At 38.1% G+C, this 20,374-nt stretch overlaps 1 protein-coding gene across 1 annotated transcript in view; it reads right to left on the reverse strand.

Annotated features, from left to right (window-relative positions):
• LOC133043260 (pregnancy zone protein-like) overlaps nt 1-20,374 on the reverse strand; it is a 53,443-nt gene that overhangs the window by 24,244 nt on the left and 8,825 nt on the right. The window contains exons 8-15 of the mRNA XM_061124090.1: nt 18,499-18,622; nt 14,825-14,939; nt 12,323-12,432; nt 11,466-11,627; nt 10,741-10,968; nt 7,019-7,082; nt 1,165-1,307; nt 441-590 (exon numbers count right to left, since the gene is read on the reverse strand). Coding sequence (XP_060980073.1) covers nt 441-590; nt 1,165-1,307; nt 7,019-7,082; nt 10,741-10,968; nt 11,466-11,627; nt 12,323-12,432; nt 14,825-14,939; nt 18,499-18,622 — 1,096 coding nt within the window. The remainder of the gene's footprint in view (nt 1-440; nt 591-1,164; nt 1,308-7,018; nt 7,083-10,740; nt 10,969-11,465; nt 11,628-12,322; nt 12,433-14,824; nt 14,940-18,498; nt 18,623-20,374) is intronic.

Consider the following 20,374-nt stretch of genomic DNA (forward strand, 5'->3'; position numbering starts at 1 on the left):
ATTGAGTAAAATTTGGTTCAAATTCCACCTTTAAAATATATTTTTTGGTGCATTGTTTCTATAGTTGCTTAATCTAACTCTGCTGTGTTTTCTTATTTCATAAAATGAAGGTAATAATACCCTCCTTAAGGAATTACCCATTTATTTACTAATTAAAAATGTGTTGAGCCTCTTTTACATGTGAGGACTGTGCAAGGCACAGGTGAGCAAGACTGCTTAGTCTTTGATACACTGTAGCAGACAATGAAGTGAAATGATCTGTGGAAAGCATCTTGTGCAATGTCCTTTTCAGAAACAAGTAGAATTCAAACTCTTCTGTGACTTAGTGCACTATTCCTGACACTCTAAAGAACTTGTCTTTTGCAGGTATAACTTCCAGCTTCCAGAAATGTCATATCATGTGTGCATTTTCTGATATCTGAGACTGAGATGGGACTCACTGATTGAGGCGAGAGCTCAGCTTCAGGCTTCATTAACAGGACACTCTGGTCCACGGCTCGGAGGCCACAGAGGGAGTAAGGAGCAGCTGTGACCTTCAGGATGGTGTTTGAGGCTGGAAGGCCTTGGGCTGAGGAGAAGCTCAGATTTACCTGTAAGGAGGATATAATTATAGCAATGAATTTTCCAATTGTTACAATCTTAAAACACTCTTCTACCCCAGGCTTCCCAGGTGGTGCTAGTGATCAAGAATCCACCTGCAATGAAGGACATGTAAGAGATGTGGGTTTGATCCCTGGATCAGAATGATCCCCTGGAGGAGGGCATGGCAACCCACTCCAGTATTCATGCCTGGAGAATCCCATGGACAGAGGAGCCTGGTGGGCTATGGTCCCTAGGGTCACAAAGAGTTGGATATGAGTGAAGCAATTTAGCACACAGCACACACCCCAGGAAAGTCCCTTGAATATATTTTGAATTCCTCATGAATTTTCAGATTAAACACGAGACTTCCAAGAAATCGTGCTAATGGCCACCTGCTTTGAACTACTCCATTAGACTCAAAACTGCTCACGTTTTGTTATCATTCTCTGCTGTTAGAGATCCTTTGGCAGAAAGTTTTAGGAGCACTACCTGACAGTCTTTTAATGAACATAAGTTCCTTATTTTTTCATTGCTCAAAAAGGGGAGATGAAGAAAAGGACTGGTCTTAAACAAAACACCCACCTCATTGGCAAAACAGTTTTCAATGTCGAGCTTCTCAGTATCTGCGACAACTTCTCCATTAGGTAAAACGGTATAAACAAGTAACTGGGCTATAGGAGCCAGGTTCGATTCCACTCGAAAGGAGAAGGAAAATACCCCTTTTACTGCAAAGTAAAGAAAGTTCAAGATAATAGATTAGGAAGAGGAAGGAGCTTCAATTTTTAAAGAGGAGCCTCTCAAATTATTTTACTTATTTACATGTGGAGTGTACTAAAGTTACAAAAAGACCTGCCTTTATGCCATTGTCCTTGCAGTGAAAGCGAAAGTGTTAGTCTCTCAGTCGTGTCTGACTCTATGTGACCCCATGGACTGTAGCTCTCCAGGCTCCTCTTTCCATGGAATTCTCCAGGCAAGAATACTGGAGTGGGTTGCCATTCCCTTTTCCAGGGGATTTTCCCCACCCAGGGATCAAACCTGGTCTCCTACACTGCAGGCAGATTCTATGCAGTAGTATTCAGTAAACATATGCTGAACTACTGATATTAATATTTTCCTTAAAGATGTAGATTACAGTTGATTTCCTCTGCTTAAGAAGGAAAGAACATTTAGTAAGTCTCCATTTTTAAATTAAAAAAAAGACATTAAGAAGTCAAGAGAGAAGAACTTCTAGACATCTTTAATGATCTCTATGATCCAGTCAGCACAAGTCTTGTCATATGAATGTATTTAGTCGCTCAGTCATGTCCAGGGAAGCCTGTCATGTGCATGATGGCAAGTCAAAGAATGCAACACAATCTTTACCGTCAGGCCATTTACAATAGAGCAGAGATACAGGTACACATGGGCTTCCCTGGGAGCTCAGCTGGTAAAGAATCGGCCTGCAATGCAGGAGACCCTGGTTTGACTCATGGGTCTGGAAGATCCCCTGGAGAAGGGATAGGCTATCCACTCCAGTATTCTTGGGCTTCCCTAGTGGCTCAGCTGGTAAAGAATCCGCCTGCAGTGTGGGAGACCTCGGTTCAACCCCTGAGTTGGGAAGACCTCCTGGAGGAGGGCATGGCAACCCACTCCAGTATTCTTGCCTGGAGAATCTCCATGGACAGAGGAACCTGTCAGGCTACAGTCCATGGGGCTGAAAAGAGTCGGACATGACTAAGCGACTAAACACAAGCACAGGTACACATAATCATGTACAAAACAAAGTATGCTTCTGATTTTTATAATGCATCTATTTTAGTTATTTTTTGTGTGAATTACACAGTGTTTAATTCACACACCTTTAATCTTGTTCTGTATGATCTTTGTAGCATAAACTTATTTTAAAGCTGTTGTCTTATACATCTATAGAAGATTTGAGGGCAACTTGTGGGGAAAATACACAAAACAGCAGGGTTAAAATAAATGTGAACTAATGGCTGATTCATGTTGTTGTATGACAGAAACTAATATGCCATTGTAAAGCATTATCCTCCAATTAAAAATAAGCTTAGAAAATGAATTAGTAAAAAAAATTGAAGTAATAAAACTAAAACCATAAGAAATTGAATTTCTTAAGCAGGGTTAACTTAGGCAGGAATTAATTATTAAGAGGTCATTCAGTTCAGTTCAGTCGCTCGGTGGTGTCCGACTCTTTGTGACTCCATGAATCACAGCATGCCAGGCCTCCCTGTCCATCACCAACTCCCAGAGTCTACTCAAACTCATGTCCATCAAGTTGGTGATGCCATCCAACCATCTCATCCTCTGTCTTCCCCTTCTCCTCCTGCCCCCAATCCCTCCCAGCATCAGGGTCTTTTCCAATGAGTCAACTCTTCACATAAAGTGGCCAAAGTATTGGAGTTTCAGCTTCAGCATCAGTCCTTCCAATGAACACCCAGGACTGATCTCCTTTAGGATGGACTGGGTGAATCTCCTTGCAGTCCAAGGGACTCTCAAGAGTCTTCTCCAACACCACAGTTTAAAAGCATCAATTCTTCAGTGCTCAGCTTTCTTCACAGTCCAACTCTCACATCCATACATGACCACTGGAAAAACCATAGCCTTGATTAGATGGACCTTTGTTGGCAAAGTAATGTCTCTGCTTTTTAATATGCTCTGTAGGTTGGTCATAACTTTTCTTCCAAGGAGTAAGCATCTTTTAATTTCATGGCTGCAGTCACCATCTGCAGTGATTTGGGAGCCCGAAAAAACAAAGTCTGACACTGTTTCCACTGTCTCCCCATCTGTTTCCCATGAGGTGCTTGGACCAGATGCCATGATGTTTGTTTTCTGAATGTTGAGCTTTAAGCCAACTTTTTCACTCTCCTCTTTCACTTTCATCAAGAGGCTTTTTAGATCATCTTCACTTTCTGCCATAAGGGTGGTGTCATCTGCATATCTGAGGCTATTGATATTTCTCCCAGCAATCTTGATTCCAGCTTGTGCTTCCTCCAGCCCAGCATTTCTCATGATGTACTCTGCAGAGAAGTTAAATAAGCAGGGTGACAATATACAGCCTTGACGTACCCCTTTCCTATTTGGAACCAGTCTGTTGTTCCATGTCCAGTTCTGTTGCTTCCTGACCTGCATACAGGTTTCTCAAGAGGCAGGTCAGGTGGTCTGGTATTCCCATCTCTTTCAGAATTTTCCACAGTTTATTGTGATCCACACAGTCGAAGGCTTTGGCGTAGTCGGTAAAGCAGAAATAGATGTTTTTCTGGAACTCTCTTGCTTTTTCGATGATCCAGTGGATGTTGGCAATTTGATCTCTGATTCCTCTCCCTTTTCTAAAACCAGCTTGAATATCTGGAAGTTCCCGGTTCACATATTGCTGAAGCCTGGCTTGGAGAATTTTGAGCATTACTTAACTAGCGTGTGAGATGAGTGCAATTGTGCGGTAGTTTGAGCATTCTTTGGGATTGCCTTTCTTTGGAATTGGAGTGAAAACGGACCTTTTCCAGTCCTGTGACCACAGCTGTTTTCCAAATTTGCTGACATACTGAGTGCAGCACTTTCACCACATCATCTTTCAGGATTTGAAATAGCTCGACTGAAATTCCATCACATCCGCTAGCTTTGTTCATAGTGATGCTTTCTAAGGCCCACCTGACTTCACATAATGAATGGTTAAACAGTAGAGTGCTTAAATTTAACAGTTTCCCAGAAATCCAAGACAAATGGAAAAACAACCATTTACACAGCTATCATCAAATAAAATAAAGTATGCTTTATCTTACAGAGAGAGACACTTCCTTCTCCTCATTTCACTTCTCAAGATACTTAATATATTATGTAGGATTTTGGAGAAGGACATGGAAACCCACTCCAGTACTCTTGCCTGAAAACTCATGGGAGGAGCCTGGTAGGCTGCAGTCCATGGGGTTGCTAAGAGTCAGACACGACTGAGCGCCTTCACTTTCACTTTTCACTTTCATGCATTGGAGAAGGAAATGGCAACCCACTCCAGTGTTCTTGCCTGGAGAACCCCAGGGACAGAGGAGCTTGGTGGGCTGCTATCTATGGGGTCACACAGAGTTGAACATGACTGAAGCAACTTAGCAGCAGCAGCAGCAGCATGTAGGATTTAAATTCTATTAGTGAAAGTTAAAGTCTCTTGGTCATGTCCGACTCTCTGCGACCCCATGGACTATACAGTTCATGAAATTCTCCAGGCCAGAATATTGAGAGGGTAGCTTTTCCCTTCTCTAGGGGATTTTCCCAACCCCAGGGATCAAACCTAGGTCTCCCGCATTGCAGGCAGATTCTTTACCAGCTGAGCCACAAGGGAAGCAGGAACTAATTTTTTTTTTTAAATTTTTAAAAATTTTTTTATTAGTTGGAGGCTAATTACTTCACAACATTTCAGTGGGTTTTGTCATACATTGATATGAATCAGCCATAGATTTACACGTATTCCCCATCCCGATCCAGCTGAGCCACAAGGGAAGCAGGAACTAATTTTGAAGAAATTTCCTCTTGAGGAAATTGGGTTTTTGATATGCTATTGGGAACAAACTTACCTGCTCTAGAAAAGCCACTATAATGTTCAGTCCCATAAAAATCCATGATAAATGGAAAATTAGAGGGACTGTTCCATATTTGAGTACCTGAAATCAATTTTTTTAAGCAATAAAACAATTTAGTAAGAGAGATTTTTATCTAGATAAGAGATTTTATGGACCCAAGGAGAATCTATGGTGAGCAGGGTTTAGAGTGATATGTCTTTATTATGGCCTTGGTTGTCTCATCCTGCTGGGAAAATGGATAGACTAGAAAAAGAAGCTTTCATTTAGTGATAGAGTTAGTAGAAATTTAATAATAGATGAATTTAAAATTCAAAGAATTGCAAGATTTTAAGCACAATCTAAAAGTCATGATTAATTATAAAGGTCTTTTTAATCCAGCTTTTTATGATTATTTTAACAAAGGTGGTGGATAGTAGAGTTAGGTGATTAAATAAAAATCTTCATTTGGAAAATTCTGAAGAATGTTGAAGTGCAATGCTGGCTTTATGTTGTGTTGAACTGCTTAAATAAAAAGAGATAAAGGGCCACTAGAGAAATAGAGTGAAAAGAGATACTTCTTGGCACAGTAGTTTATCTTAAAGCAAGTTGACTTTTTTTTTTTTTGGCTAGCAATTTTTTTACTTTACGAAATAAAGAAATAGTACTGAATTCTAAGTTCTTCCATTAGAATTTTTAATAAAGAATGAGATTTGTTCAAACACACAAGCAGAAGAGTGCACAAAAATATAGCATCTTGAGGGCAATGGCCATGTTTTATTAATGTTTTTATGCAAAGCTCCTATTACGAGCTATATCAAGATAGGAAGATAGACTCTCTTGAAATATAGTTTTGATGGGGAAACTCTTTTTCCAAAAAATTTAACAGTTGTAAATCATAAAGAAATATCTTAACCTTCATTTAGGAATTAGTTTAAAAATATGTATTGCATGCCTACTGTGTGCCAGGTACTAATGTGAGAAATGATGTGTCAAAAATAAAAGACAGATATGTTCTAATCTTTATAATACATATTCTTTATTTTTCTTGAAAATATTCACTCACCTTGGGTGAATGGACTTTTTGATCTTTCCAAATATGCTTTTGTTAATAAAAATTGCTTTAGTAAACTGATAGCCTATAATTCAAATGAACAGAAAAAAAGGGAAGCTACTTATGAGATTTAGCCTGGGGACATGTAACAAAGAGACTAAACATACGTATCTTTGGTAATAGAGTATTTCTTGAAAAGTTAATTAACAGATATCAATGGATATTTATGATTCAAGAAAATACAGAAGGAAAGTATGATCTAAAACAGAGAGGCAGGAATACAAGTGAGAGACTTGAAGATGGTGTATTACTGGCATTTAAGATAGAAGAGGCCATAAACCAAGGAATGCAGGAGGTCTGTAGAAGCTGGAAAAGGTGAGGAAACAGGCAATCCTCTAGAGTTCCAGAAGGAATTTAATTCTGCTGACACCTTGATGTTAACCCCTTAAGACTTCTATCTACAGAACTACAAGATAGTAAATTTGTGTGGTTTTTAGCCAGCAAACTTCCTACAGAAGCAATAAGAAACTAATACAAAATCATACAGAGTAAAATTTTTCTTTGCTGATTGTTTTCATTTTTCAATTATTTTCTGTATTACAAAAATTTAATAATAAAATGAATATATTTTACTTTGGAAATAAAATTTAAAATATAGAAACGCTATAAAAAGGATTTTAAAAAGTACTGAAATGAACCTAGTATTCTTATTTTTAAAATCAGCTTCCCCATCTTTGGTTGATGTAATAAAGTTGGTAGCCATTTGCTCTGATGTAAAAAATAGCTAAAGTGTTTAGGGCAATTTAAGAGAAAAAAAATAGGAAAGCCTGAAAATACTTACACGCTCTTTGTTTAATGGATAACACATGGGTTCCTGATTGAGCGATGCCTCCTCTTGCTTTGATCTGAAGACAGAGGGAAATACGTTTATTATCATTTTAAAGGGTAGTTATTAAACTTACATATTTATAATATACAAATAACATATTTATAATTCACAGATAACAAGAATCTCACTACTTCAACCCAAAAGTTACTTTTGTTTACTAAATTTCTCTTCTGATCTTTTCCAATATGTGTAGTTTAAGTAATAAACTTCAGACAATACACTTTAAATAACACATGCAATTTTACAATGTTTTAGAATTTTCTTACTATTTACTACTTATCTTGGATATTAATATTTTAAATTTACATATTTTTTCAACATATATTTTAAGCATCTATTATATGCAAAGCAATATATAGTGAAGGGAGGTAGAAAATATACGTAAGTATTATCTATTGCTGCCTTTATTTTAAAAAACAGCAAAAAATTAAAAGTATTTACACTCTCCATGTGTCTGGTACTGAACTAAATAATTTTAAGATTTTTCTTTAATTCTGGCAATAACTCTATGTTGTTGTTCAGTTGCTCAGTTGTGTCTGACTATTTGCAACCCCATGGACTGCAGCACTCCAGGCTTCCCTGTCCTTCACCATCTCACAGAGTTTGCTCAAACTCATGTCCATTAAGTCGATGATGCCATCCAACTATCTCATCCTCTGTTGCCCTCTTCTTCTCCTGCCCTCAATCTTTCCCAGCATCAAGATCTTTTACAATCAGTCAGCTCTTTGCATCAGGTGGCCAAAGTGTTGGAGCCTCAGCTTCAGCATCAGTCTTTCCAATAAATATTCAGGGTTGATTTCCTTTAGGACTGACCAATTTGATCTCCATGCTGTCCAAAGGACTTTCAAGAGTCTTCTCTAGCACCACAGCTCGAAGGCATCAATTCTATGGTGCTTAGCCTTCTTTATGGTCCACCTCTCAAATCTGTATATGACTAGTGGAAAAACCATAGCTTTGACTATATGCACCTTTGTAGGCAAAGTGACGTCTCTGCTTTTTAGTACACTGTCTAGGTTTGTCATAGCTTTTCTTCCAGGAGCAAGTGTCTTTTAATTTCATGGTTGCAGTCACCATCTGCTGTGATTTTGGAGTCCAAGAAAATAAAGCCTGTCACTGTTTCCATTATTTACCCATCTATTTGCCATGAAGTGATGGGACTGGATGCCATGATTTTAGTTTTTTGAATGTTGAGTTTTAGGCCAGCTTTTTCACTCCTCTTTCACCTTCATCAACAGGCTCTTTAGTTCCTCTTTGCTTTCTTCCATTAGGGTGGTGTCATATCTGAGGTTGTTGATATTTCTCTCAACAATCTTGATTCTAGCTTGTACTTCATCCAGCCTGGCACGTCACATGATGCCCTCTGCATAGAAGTTAAATGAGCAGGGTGACAATATACAGCCTTGACATACTCTTTTCCCAGTTTTGAACCAGTCCATTGTTTCATGTCTGGTTCTAACTGTTGCTTCTTGACCTGCATACAGGTTTCTCAGAAGGCAGATAAGCTGATCTTGTATTCCCATCTCTTTCAGAATTTTCCACAGTTTCTTGTGGAAAACTGTGTCAAAGGCTTCAGTGTAGTCAATGAAGCATAAGTATTCAAGAAAATTAAATACACCAAGGTAGTATTTCATGCAAAGATGGGCACAATAAAGGAAAGAAATGGTGTGGATTTAACAGAAGCAGAGGATGTTAAGAAGAGGTGGCAAGAATATACAGAAAGTGAAAGGAAAGGAAAGTGAAGTTGCTCAGTCATGTCCGACTCTTTGCAACCCCATGGACTGTAGCATACAAGACCCCTCCGTCCATGGGATTTTCCAGGCAAGGGTACTGGAGTGGGTTGCTATTTCCCTCTCCAGAGGATCTTCCTGACCCAGGGATCAAACCCAGGTCTCTCACACTGCAGGCAGATGTTTTACTGTCTGAGCCACCAAGGAAGCCTCTAGAATATACAGAAGAACTGTACAAAAAAGGACTTCAGTTCAGTTCAATTCAGTCGATCAGTCGTGTCTGACTCTTTGCGACCTCATGAACTGCAGCACGCCAGGCCTCCCTGTCCATCACCAACTCCCGGAATTTACTCAAACTCTTCTCTGTCGAGTTGGTGATGCCATCCAACCATCTCATCCTCTGTCATCCTCTTCTCCTCCTGCCTGACCCGGATAAGGACGATGGTGTAATCACTCACCTAGAGCCAGACAACCTGGAGTGTGAAGTCAAGCGGGCCTTAGGAAGCATTGCTATGAACAAAGCTAGTGGAGGTGATGAAATTCCAGCTGAGCTATTTCAAATCCAAAAGATAATGCAGTGAAAGTGCTGCACTCAATATGCCAGCAAATTTGGAAAACTCAGCAGTGGCCACAGGACTGGAAAAGGTCAGTTTTCATTCCAATCCCAAAGAAAGGCAATGCCAAAGAATGTTCAAACTACACTGCACAGTTGCACTCATTACACATGCTAGCAAGGTTATTCTCAAAATCCTTCAAGCAAGGCTTCGGCAGTATGTGAACCGAAAACTCCCAGATGTTCAAGCTGGATTTAGAAAAGGCAGAGGAACCAGAGATCAAATTGCCAACATCCACTGGATCATTGAAAAAGCAAAGAGAATTCCAGAAATACATTTACTTCTGCTTCATTGACTACGTTAACGCCTCTAATTGTGTGGATCACAACAATAACTCTATGAAGTAAGCATAAATACTATCTTCAGTATTCAGGTGAGATGATTGACTTTATTCTTTACAGATGAGATTAAGTAAATTACCTGAGGTTACATAACTAGGAAGCAATAAAACTAGGATTCTAACTTACTGTCAATTATTTAACTTTTTTTAGAATTAAAAAAACACTATATATAGTTGATGTTCCTATACAGAATTTTCTACACATAAGGGTTTTTTTTGTGCATAAGACTTACCTGGGTAACTACCAGCTTTGTATATTTATAATTTTTGGACATAAGTAGGTATACTGACCTCAAAAGTATCATACCAATTTATAATATGCCTGTCAATGTACTTTTCCCTATAGTCACACAGAAGTTCTTGAACTTGTAAATTATTTAGAACTTTTATAGGAGTAAAAGTTTACTGCTTTATTTTTAAAATTTTCACTTCTCCAATTAATGTAAAATTCAACTTTCTCCCTAAAGATTATGTATACGTTTTATTTCCTATTGACTGTTTTGATTTTTATCCTTTGTCTATTGATCTACTGAGTTCTAAGAAAAAACATTCTTTTTGACTAATATGTCGCCTAAGCTCTTTCCTCTTCTGTTCAATAATTTTCTAATGGAACTCAGAAAAAAATGAAAAATACTTAAAGTTTCAGGGGAGACTAGAACATGAATGAAAAAGCATTAATTTGTTAGGAAGCAACTTCTTTTCACTCATAAACACAGAAACAAATTAAAATGATATAAAGGGTGTTATTTAGATACAAATTCTATCTTTTTAGTTGGAACTTCCCTGGTGGCTCAGTGGAAAAGAATCTACCTGCAGTGCAGGAGACCTGGGTTCGATCCCGAATTAGGAAGATCCCCTGGAGAAGGACATGGCAACCTATTCCATTATTCTTACCTGGGAAATACCAGTCACAGTCAGACATGACTTAGCAACTAAACAGTAATCTTTTTAGGGTTTATATAATTAGAGAGCTACAGTGGCTTTTAGTCTTACCAAATAATAAAAGGTTAATTCCCTTTCATCTGTCAGAATCTGTCCATTCAGGATGTAGTGCACCCGAATCTCCAGTGTTTGCCCACAGGTCACAGTACCAGCCACAGGTTCAAAGTGAATGTAACTCTTGCTTGGGGAGAAAATATGTCTTGCAATGTGCGTTGCTGGTGAGTGAAATTCTTCAAGCCACCTGCTATCAAAACAGTTGCTATTCTGCTTGTAAATGACCTAATGGATAGAATAAAGGTCTTAAGTAATTTATTTTTATTAACATTATATATATACATACATACATATATATATGTCACTCTGTAATTTGCTGAAGATTTTTTAAGACCCATGCTTACTTATTTCATTATAGGCTGCCTTCCAAAATAAAGCGTAATCTAGAAACAACTTCCTTTAAGTTTATTTAAAGTTACACTATATGAATTTAGGCACATTCACTCATAATCAAGATCAATAACTTTTTCTTAATACCCTTATGGTTGTACATTGCATAAGGACATTAGAATATTTCACACAAAATGAAAACAGTGGTTTACCAAAGAAACAATTAAAATCTAGTTTGTAATAAAGCCTATAAAAATGGTGGATTTTCAAGGGACTATCAAGATGGTTTAATAAATGCCTCCTGAAACTAGATCATCATCATAAAGTCTAAAGTGAAAGCTTTCTGACAGAGAATTTTTTGTTTCTTATTTTGTATTTAGATTTCCACTTACCTCAACTGAAATGAAAGAAGATGTGAAGTTACTGGTATCAATGGAAATGTTCACCAAACCATGCTCATTTGTAGTAAATTTGGCATTATATGTTAATGTATCCACATTGACCACTACAGTCTCATTGGGGATTGGCTGATCCTTGTCATCGACTAGAAGAACCTAGAAATAGGAAAGAGAAATAAGGAAGTGAAAGCTGATTTCAGGTGTTATATAGCAATATTTTCCACTCTGTTGTGTTCACTTATTGACACTTTGGCCATTGTCACTTAATGAAGATCTTAGAATATAAAAGTAAGATTTTTTTTCTGGGCTCTAGTATTTTTCTTTTTGACATTTCTGTTTAGATAACTTATAAGTATTTAATTGAGAACTGTCAATAGTAGATTCACGGTGTTGCCTTCCCCAATTTTCTTCATCTTTGTTGTTCTCTATCTCACTATATAAGGCTTCTTTTTGTTTTGATTGTCACTGTTTAGTTGTTCAGTTGTGTCTGACTCTTTGCGACCCCATGGACTGTAACCTGCCAGGCTCCTCTGTCCATGGGATCTCCTGCAGTGGGTTGCCATTTCCTTCTCCAGGGAATTTTCCCGACTCAGGGATCAAACCTATGTCTCCTGCTTGGCAGGTAGATTCTTTACTGCTGAGCCACCAGTGAAGTCCTATATAAGGTATTTGCCTTTTAAGTTTTTATAATTTCTTCACTCACTCTAAATAAATGTTTGTTTCTATAATAAATTTTGCTTTTGTATAATAAAAGAATTTTGATTCATTTAAAAGATAACTTTTGATATAAAGATTGGTTTTCCTAGAAGTCACATGCCCCCAATTATGGTTATACTGAAAAGAAACTTTACCTGCCCAAAGAAAGGAAGCCCACGTCTGTAGTGTGAATCCACTTTCGTAAATTTCAGTTTGCTTAAGGTATTTGTGATTTCACTTGATCCATGTCCGGTTAATTCCAACCCTGAAGAATAATTCAGAGAAGTTGAACTGTTCTATATGTTCTATTTGCCTCACCTCCTACCCCATTCCAGCTTCACTCCATTATAACAAAAAAAATCCATATACTCTTATTCTTTCATTGACATCTATAATTCCTCAATTCTCTGGTTTCACAAATACCCTGCTTGTTCCATTCATGTTCTTGAGGAGTTTTTCTCCTCATTTCCTCAGAGATCTTGCTCTATCTTGCTCCTCTCCAGCAACCATTTGGGAACAACTTGATTCTTCACATTGGCCTAAAAATATTCTTAAATTTCTGTCACAAACCCCTTCCCCAGCAAAAGCCTTCTTTTCAGCACATGGTGAAAAATATAGCCAATACCCAGGGCTTTTTCATTCAGTGACGTGTGATCTGTATTTTATCTCCATTATCTAAAGCCCTCCTCTGTCAAAAGAAACTACTTTTTCATTTTCCCCCACTCTAACCCTATGTGTGCTCAATCGCTTAGTCATGTCCGACTCTTTGTGATCCCATGGGCTGTAGCCTGCCAGGCTCCTCTGTCCTTGGGATTCTCCAGGCAAGAATACTAGAGTGGGTTGCCATTTCCTTCTCTAACCCCTTGTCTTCTAGTTTTATTCTGCTTATTTATCTAATCTTTTGCCTGTAGTTTCAGTTTTTGAGCCCCTCCTTGTCCACCTCTAGCCTCAATTTAGTAATGATAATGAACTTATTTTCAGAACACTTGCTTTTTCTCTTAGGAGGATCTGAATACAGTAAGAATGGTTTCAGATTTACATTTCAGGTCCTGATTTTGCTCAGACTTTTATTTTGAAATTGTCCATTGAGTGAATCAATTGACATTTTGATATTCCAAGCTATGATGAATTGTCTTAGACAAATCCTCATCACCATAATTCTTTCTCATCTTTTCCTTATCTTGGTTAATGACATTTCATTTCCCTGCAGACCCCCAAATTGCAGTCTTTGGGGTCACTTTGGATAGTATTCTGATTTTACAGATTGTAACATATTTTTCATCTAGCCTGTCCTCTTCATGCCTGCTAAAATTAACTTTTTTTTTCTGTTTTTATATTTTTTTAATTGAAATGACAATAAAAAAACAAAAAAGAACAGTGACTATTTTAATCAAACTTTAACTTTACAAATGTAAAAATATAACCAAAGCTCTCTTTTGTGTTGTATAATTATAATATATGCCATGTTCTTTTCTCTGAGTAGTCTAAGTAGTGTATATTCTATATAAAACTACTAAATGGCAATTGGAAAATATTCAATAGCTTGAGGGAATAAACTAAAAAGTTTTACTCAAATGTTTTAAATCACATTTAGGATTGACATCCCTTTGAAGAAAAGTGAAATTTGTGTTCTTTTCTATGTGATAAAAACTTGTGATTTTAAAAAAGTGGATAATATTCAAAATAGCATTATGATAATTCTGGGTATGAACTCATACTTTTAATAGCATTAATAGATTTTTTTTAACTTTTTATCGTTGCCTTACCTTGTAATTAGCATCGTATGTATGTTCAGTTGCTATTTTTTTTTTATATTTAAGGGTTCTGTTAAGTTAGCATTTTATTTGGAATTGACAATTATTTTATTTATTTATATGAATAGTTTTTTGGAATTAACTTAAAAAATAGTTTATTAGGTCATTCTTCTTAAATATAGCTGAAGATATCCAATGCTTTCATAATAAAATCTAACCTTTCTAGTATACAATTGACTTTTCTAAACACCTTAGCACCAGTCTACTTTAAAGATTCCTTTGGGACTGAAGACATTTGTTTTATGCATATTATGCTTTTCTGGTGCATTATTGTTTCAAAATACAATCCATTCTATTCAGATCTGCTCAAATGCTACCTTTTAGAAGTTTTTTTTGGTCTATATTAGAATAAATTTTCTCTCTTCACACTCATTGTGCCCTTATTTTTTTTAACACTTCCTGTGAAAACCTCATGGTGCGTGCTAAGTCGCTTCAGTCATGTCTGACTCCTTGTGACCCTATGGACCATAGCCTGCCAAGTTCCTCTGTCGATGGGATTCTCCAGGCAAGAGTGCTGGAGTGGGTTGTCATGCCCTCCTCCAGGGGATCTTCCCCACCCAGGGATCAAAGCTGCATCGCCTGCATTGGCAGGCGGTTTCTTTATCACTAGTGTTACCTGGGAAGCCTCCAAATTTTATTATGGTTATATATAATACATAGATACATATATACATAGACATTTATATGTATAATTTCTTTCTAGATTCCTAATTCCTTGAGGGCAGAGACCATATCACTAACACAGTCCCCAGAAACTAGAAAGTATTTTACATGGATTGAATGTTTGATAAATGTTTGATAAATATATAAATAAATTAATATACATTTAATAATAATACAAACCTGTTCCCTCCTCTCTGACCTTGGCTTCCACTTGTAATGTATTCTCATATCCTTTTTGTCTCAGCTGAAATGATTTAGCATTTACTAGTTGTGTGAAACAACCTTCATTGTCTGCCTGAAAAGAAAGGAAGAGAAGTCCTGGGTCCTCTGATTTGTGATTTTAAAAAGTCAGTTATCAACCAATGACGATTTTGTGCTGGCCACAGAAGAAAATTTTACAAATGTTTTGTTCACCTTTTGGGTGCTTATCTTTTCCCCCAGGCGATACAAAATTTGTTCATTAATCATTGCATCAATCATTGCCAACCTTAGCTTTCTCCCCTCGCTTCTGAAAGTCTATCCCATTTCTGTCATATTAAACTTTCCTTCCTAGGTGGCGCTAGTGGTAAAGAACCTGCCTGCCAATGCAGGAGACACAGGAAATGCAGGTTCGATTCCTGGGTTGGTAGGATCTCCTGGAGGAGGTCATGGTAACCCACTCTGATATTCTTGCCTGGGAAAGCCCTTGGACAGAGGAGCCTGGTGGGCTGTAGTCCATAGCGTTGAAAGAGTTGGACACGACTAATGCAATGTAGCTCAGTGTTTCCCAACATGCCATGGTATTTTGTAATTTTATCTCTTTGTGTACGTTGTTCCTTAAATATCTTTTCTTGCTTTCTCTCTCATTGTGGCCAACAGTTACAGCTCTTCTAAACTCAACTCAGACATAACATGTTCTAAGAAGCCTCTGTAATGATCTCCACCTAAATATTGACTGTAGTTATTCAGTGGCTCAGTTGTGTCTGACTCTTTTGTCACCCCATAGACTGTAGACCACCAGTCTTCTCTGTCCATGGGATTCTCCAGGCAAGAATACCGGGTTGCCATTTCCTTCTCCAGGGGATCTTCCCCACCCAGGATCAAACCCACATGTCCTGCATTGCAGGCAGATTCTTTACTGCTGAGTCATCCGGGAAGCCCAAATATTGACTAGGGACTGTTAACTGTGTTTTCTTGATATCTAGGATATTAATGAAAGCACATATATTTATTGACTGCTGCTGCTGCTAAGTCGCTTCAGTCATGTTCGACTCTGTGCGACCCCATAGACGGCAGCCCACCAGGCTCCCCCGTCCCTGGGATTCTCCAGGCAAGGACACTGGAGTGGGTCACCATTTCCTTCTCCAATGCATGAAAGTGAAAAGTGAAAGTGAAGTTGCTCAGTCGTGTCTGACTCTTAGCGACCCAATGGACTGCAGCCTACCAGGCTCCTCCCTCCTTGGGAATTTCTAGGCAAGAGTACTGGAGTGGGTTGCCATTGCCTTCTCCATTTATTGACTAGATGAATCATTATAGAAATTAGATTTCTAAACTAAACGTTGGATTCCATATTATAATAAAGATTTGTTTTCATTTTTGTACTTCTTTGCATGAAAATATTTATTATACTATAAAACTCCTAGAGGAGAACATAGGCAAAACACTCTCCGACATAAATCAAAGCAAGATCCTCTATGACCCACCTCCCAGAATATTGGAAATAAAAGCAAAACTAAACAAATGGGACCTAATGAAACTTAAAAGCTTTTGCACTGCAAAGGAAACTATAAGTAAGGTGAAAAGACAGCCCTCAGATTGGGAGAAAATAATAGCAAATGAAGAAACAGACAAAGGATTAATTTCAAAAATATACAAGCAACTCCTGCAGCTCAGCTCCAGAAAAATAAATGACCCAATCAAAAAATGGGCCAAAGAACTAAACAGACATTTCTCCAAAGAAGACATACAGATGGCTAACAAACACATGAAAAGATGCTCAACATCACTCATTATTAGAGAAATGCAAATCAAAACCACAATGAGGTACCATTACACGCCAGTCAGGATGGCTGCTATCCAAAAGTCTACAAGCAATAAATGCTGGAGAGGGTGTGGAGAAAAGGGAACCCTCTTACACTGTTGGTGGGAATGCAAACTAGTACAGCCACTATGGAAAACAGTGTGGAGATTTCTTAAAAAACTGGACATAGAACTGCCATATGACCCAGCAATCCCACTTCTGGGCATACACACTGAGGAAACCAGATCTGAAAGAGACACGTGCACCGCAATGTTCATCGCAGCACTGTTTATAATAGCCAGGACATGGAAGCAACCTAGATGCCCATCAGCAGATGAATGGATAAGGAAGCTGTGGTACATATACACCATGGAATATTACTCAGCCATTAAAAAGAATTCATTTGAACCAGTCCTAATGAGATGGATGAAGCTGGAGCCCATTATACAGAGTGAAGTAAGCCAGAAAGATAAAGAACATTACAGCATACTGACACATGTATATGGAATTTAGAAAGGTGATAACGATAACCCTATATGCAGAACAGAAAAAGAGACACAGAAATACAGAACAGACTTTTGAACTTTGTGGGAGAATGTGAGGGTGGGATATTTCAAAAGAACAGCATGTATACTATCTATGGTGAAACAGATCACCAGCCCAGGTGGGATGCACGAGACAAGTGCTCCGGCCTGGTGCACTGGGAAGACCCAGAGGAATCGGGTGGAGAGGGAGGTGGGAGGGGGGATCGGGATTGGGAATACATGTAAATCCATGGCTGATTCATATCAATGTATGACAAAACCCACTGGAAAAAAAAATAATAATAATAAAAATTAAAAAAAAAAAAAAAAGAAAATATTTATTGCATAGTATAATTTAGTCACAGTTTGGGCTTCCCTGGTGGCTCAGATGGTAAATAGTCTTGCCTGCAATGCAGGAGACCAAGGTTTGATCCCTGGGTCCAGAAGATTCCCTGGAGAAGGGAATGGTGACGCATTCCAGTATTCTTGCCTAGAAATACTTATTGCACAAGTTTAATTCATTTAATTTACTTATATACAGATGTCATGACTCATTTGAAAATGAAAATGAATCTTAGTTTCCCTGATTCGATAAAGATTTTGACAGCTGGATTTCTCTCATGTTTATCTTGCTTATCAGTATTCATCTTAACCTTCATCACCATGTTCACCACCTTAGCCTTTCATTCTGCAGCTTGGATAGCTTGTTTTTCCACACCTGATGATGTCTGCTCACACTGCCTCACCTTGACCGTTTGTGTACTCTTCCTCCGAAATCAGTAAATCATACATTTCATTTCTTAATACAACATGTCCTGCTGCTGTTTCCCTTACATCTTCTCTGATGTAATCGAGGACTCCCGTCCATCTTTTCTCTTGGTCCCCCCCCTCTTCAACCTGATGCTGATCTCATAGACTCCCACATGCAGGACAGATTCCATAGTGTCACTTGATTCTCCCACTGGCCCAATTCTTAACATTTGCCATATTTTCCTTCTGTTTTCTGTTTGATTAAAGCCAGCTTTGGAGACTTCCACATCCTTTTAGGCCCAGACACCTGGCATTTTGATTGCTGTCAAAAGGAAATTGCAAAACTGGCCAAATAAATACTATTGTAAATCCATGAGGCCTGTCTTCAAGTGGGTTCTGATTATTGCCAGGCAATCTTAAAATATTTCCCTTATTCCACAGTTTTCATAGGTGACTAATTCTAACACTACTCTCACGTCACATTGTACTATGTTGCATTGTATTGTGCTCTTTATTGTATTATCAGTCACAAGAAAGCAAGATCTGGTGTTAGTGTCCTGGGGAGAATGGTTTCCATATACCTGTTGACTGAATTCTTCACAGATGCTTTGTGGATGTTTTCCATGGCAGAGAGAACTGTACTGTATATATTTTCTGCACACATTAATCGTCACTAGGCCTTGGACAGGCTTTCCATATGTGTATCTGTAACAATAAAGTGGCCATACAAAAACATATTTAACATAAATAACTCACATTTCCTACACATGATTTGATCCATTCATCTTACTCATCTACAGCAACTGCATTTCCTTTCATAGCATTAGCACTTTAGAAGTACTTATTCTGAAACTGTCTTATCTACACCTCTAAAAGAAAATATTTATGAGTACTGAATTGTTTTTTGAAAAACCTCCAAATGGAAAAGTAACAATGTGGTTTTTCTCAGATCTTGCCTTCCTCTCAGTTGAGGTTTGACTATAAAACTGCCTATTTCCTTCTTTCTCTGCTGTCATATTATCTAAGTTATAATTCTAGCTTTGTCAACACCTCCAAAGTCATTTTAGGGAAAAAAAATTAGGGAAACATAGAGAGTGTATTTCTTTTGTTTGTTTGCTGGTTTTATTTTTTAAGATTTTTTTTGTTGTTGTGGACCTAAAAAAAAAAAAAATCTTTCCTGAATTTGTTACAATATTGCTTCTGTTTTATGTTTGTTTTTTGGCAGCAAAACATGAGGGATCTTATCTCCCTAACCAGGGATTGACTCTGCACCCCCTGCCTTGGAAGGCAAATTTTTAGTCACTGGACCATCAAGGAAGTCCCAAGAGTGTATTTCTAAGTCCTCCCTAACTTATATATGTTTTAAGAGGATAAGTGAGGAATTAAATGGGAAAGCACTAATTACAGAACAAAAATATTATAAATGAACTGTATCATGATAGTTGGATTCTGCCAAATCTGATGGAAGGATGTGATATATGGCCTGAATATTTATGTCACCCTGCTCATGTTGAAATTCTAAATGCCAAAGGATGATAGTTTAGGAGGTGATGGCTTTGGGAGGAGGGCAAAGTTCTCAATGGGTGAGTGCCTTCATAAAAGAGGCTCCAGAGAGATCTCTTGTCCCTCTTTCCATGTGAGGACATAAGAAGATGCTCTGAACCAGAAAGAGGACCTTCACCAGAATGTGACCAGGCAGGCACCTTGATCTTGGGTTTCTCAGCCTCTGGGACTGTAAACAGGAGGAGAGGGGATGACAGAGGATGAGGTGGTTGGATGGCATCACTGACTCAATGGACATGAGTTTGAGCAAGCTCTGGGAGATTGTGAAGGACAGGGAAGCCTGGCATGCTGCAGTCCATTGGGACACAAAGAATCAGACACAGAGTGACAGAACAACAACAGAACTGTGAACAATACATTTCTGTTGTTAATAAGTTCCTCAATCTGTGGTACTTTGTTACGATGGCCTGAACAGACTAAGGCGTGAACTCAGTCTAGCTTTTTGGACCACCTCCATGGACATTCCCTGAGACATGCAGTGAGATTTACAGTACTGAATCCTTCCTTAGATTTCGAGGTGGGGCCAAGGAATCTACATTTGAACTAAGCACCTCCATAGTTTCTGTTGCATGCTTAGGTTGGAGACCCTGTCCAAACTGTGAAGTAGGTAAAGTTTGGTCTCAGAAACCCCAAGCTTCCTCTTTTTAGTGTCTCCTCCCCCTCAAATTTCTATAAGTGCTGATAAAGTAATAAATTATTTACTAAATTTAGTCACTTTGTTGAATCTTATCTTTAAATCTGAAGCAAAAGACTTTCTCCCTAATGAAAAAATGCAAAGCATCAGAGCTGGTGAGAAGGAGGAAAACACATGTTTTTCATGTTGTTTTTAAAAGCAAGCAGTAAATCCAACCTCCTTGATGTAACTGGAGGGGACTTTATTGCCCAAAGGCAATC

This window comes from Dama dama, chromosome 22, assembly GCF_033118175.1.
Source record: "Dama dama isolate Ldn47 chromosome 22, ASM3311817v1, whole genome shotgun sequence".
NCBI lineage: Eukaryota > Metazoa > Chordata > Mammalia > Artiodactyla > Cervidae > Dama > Dama dama.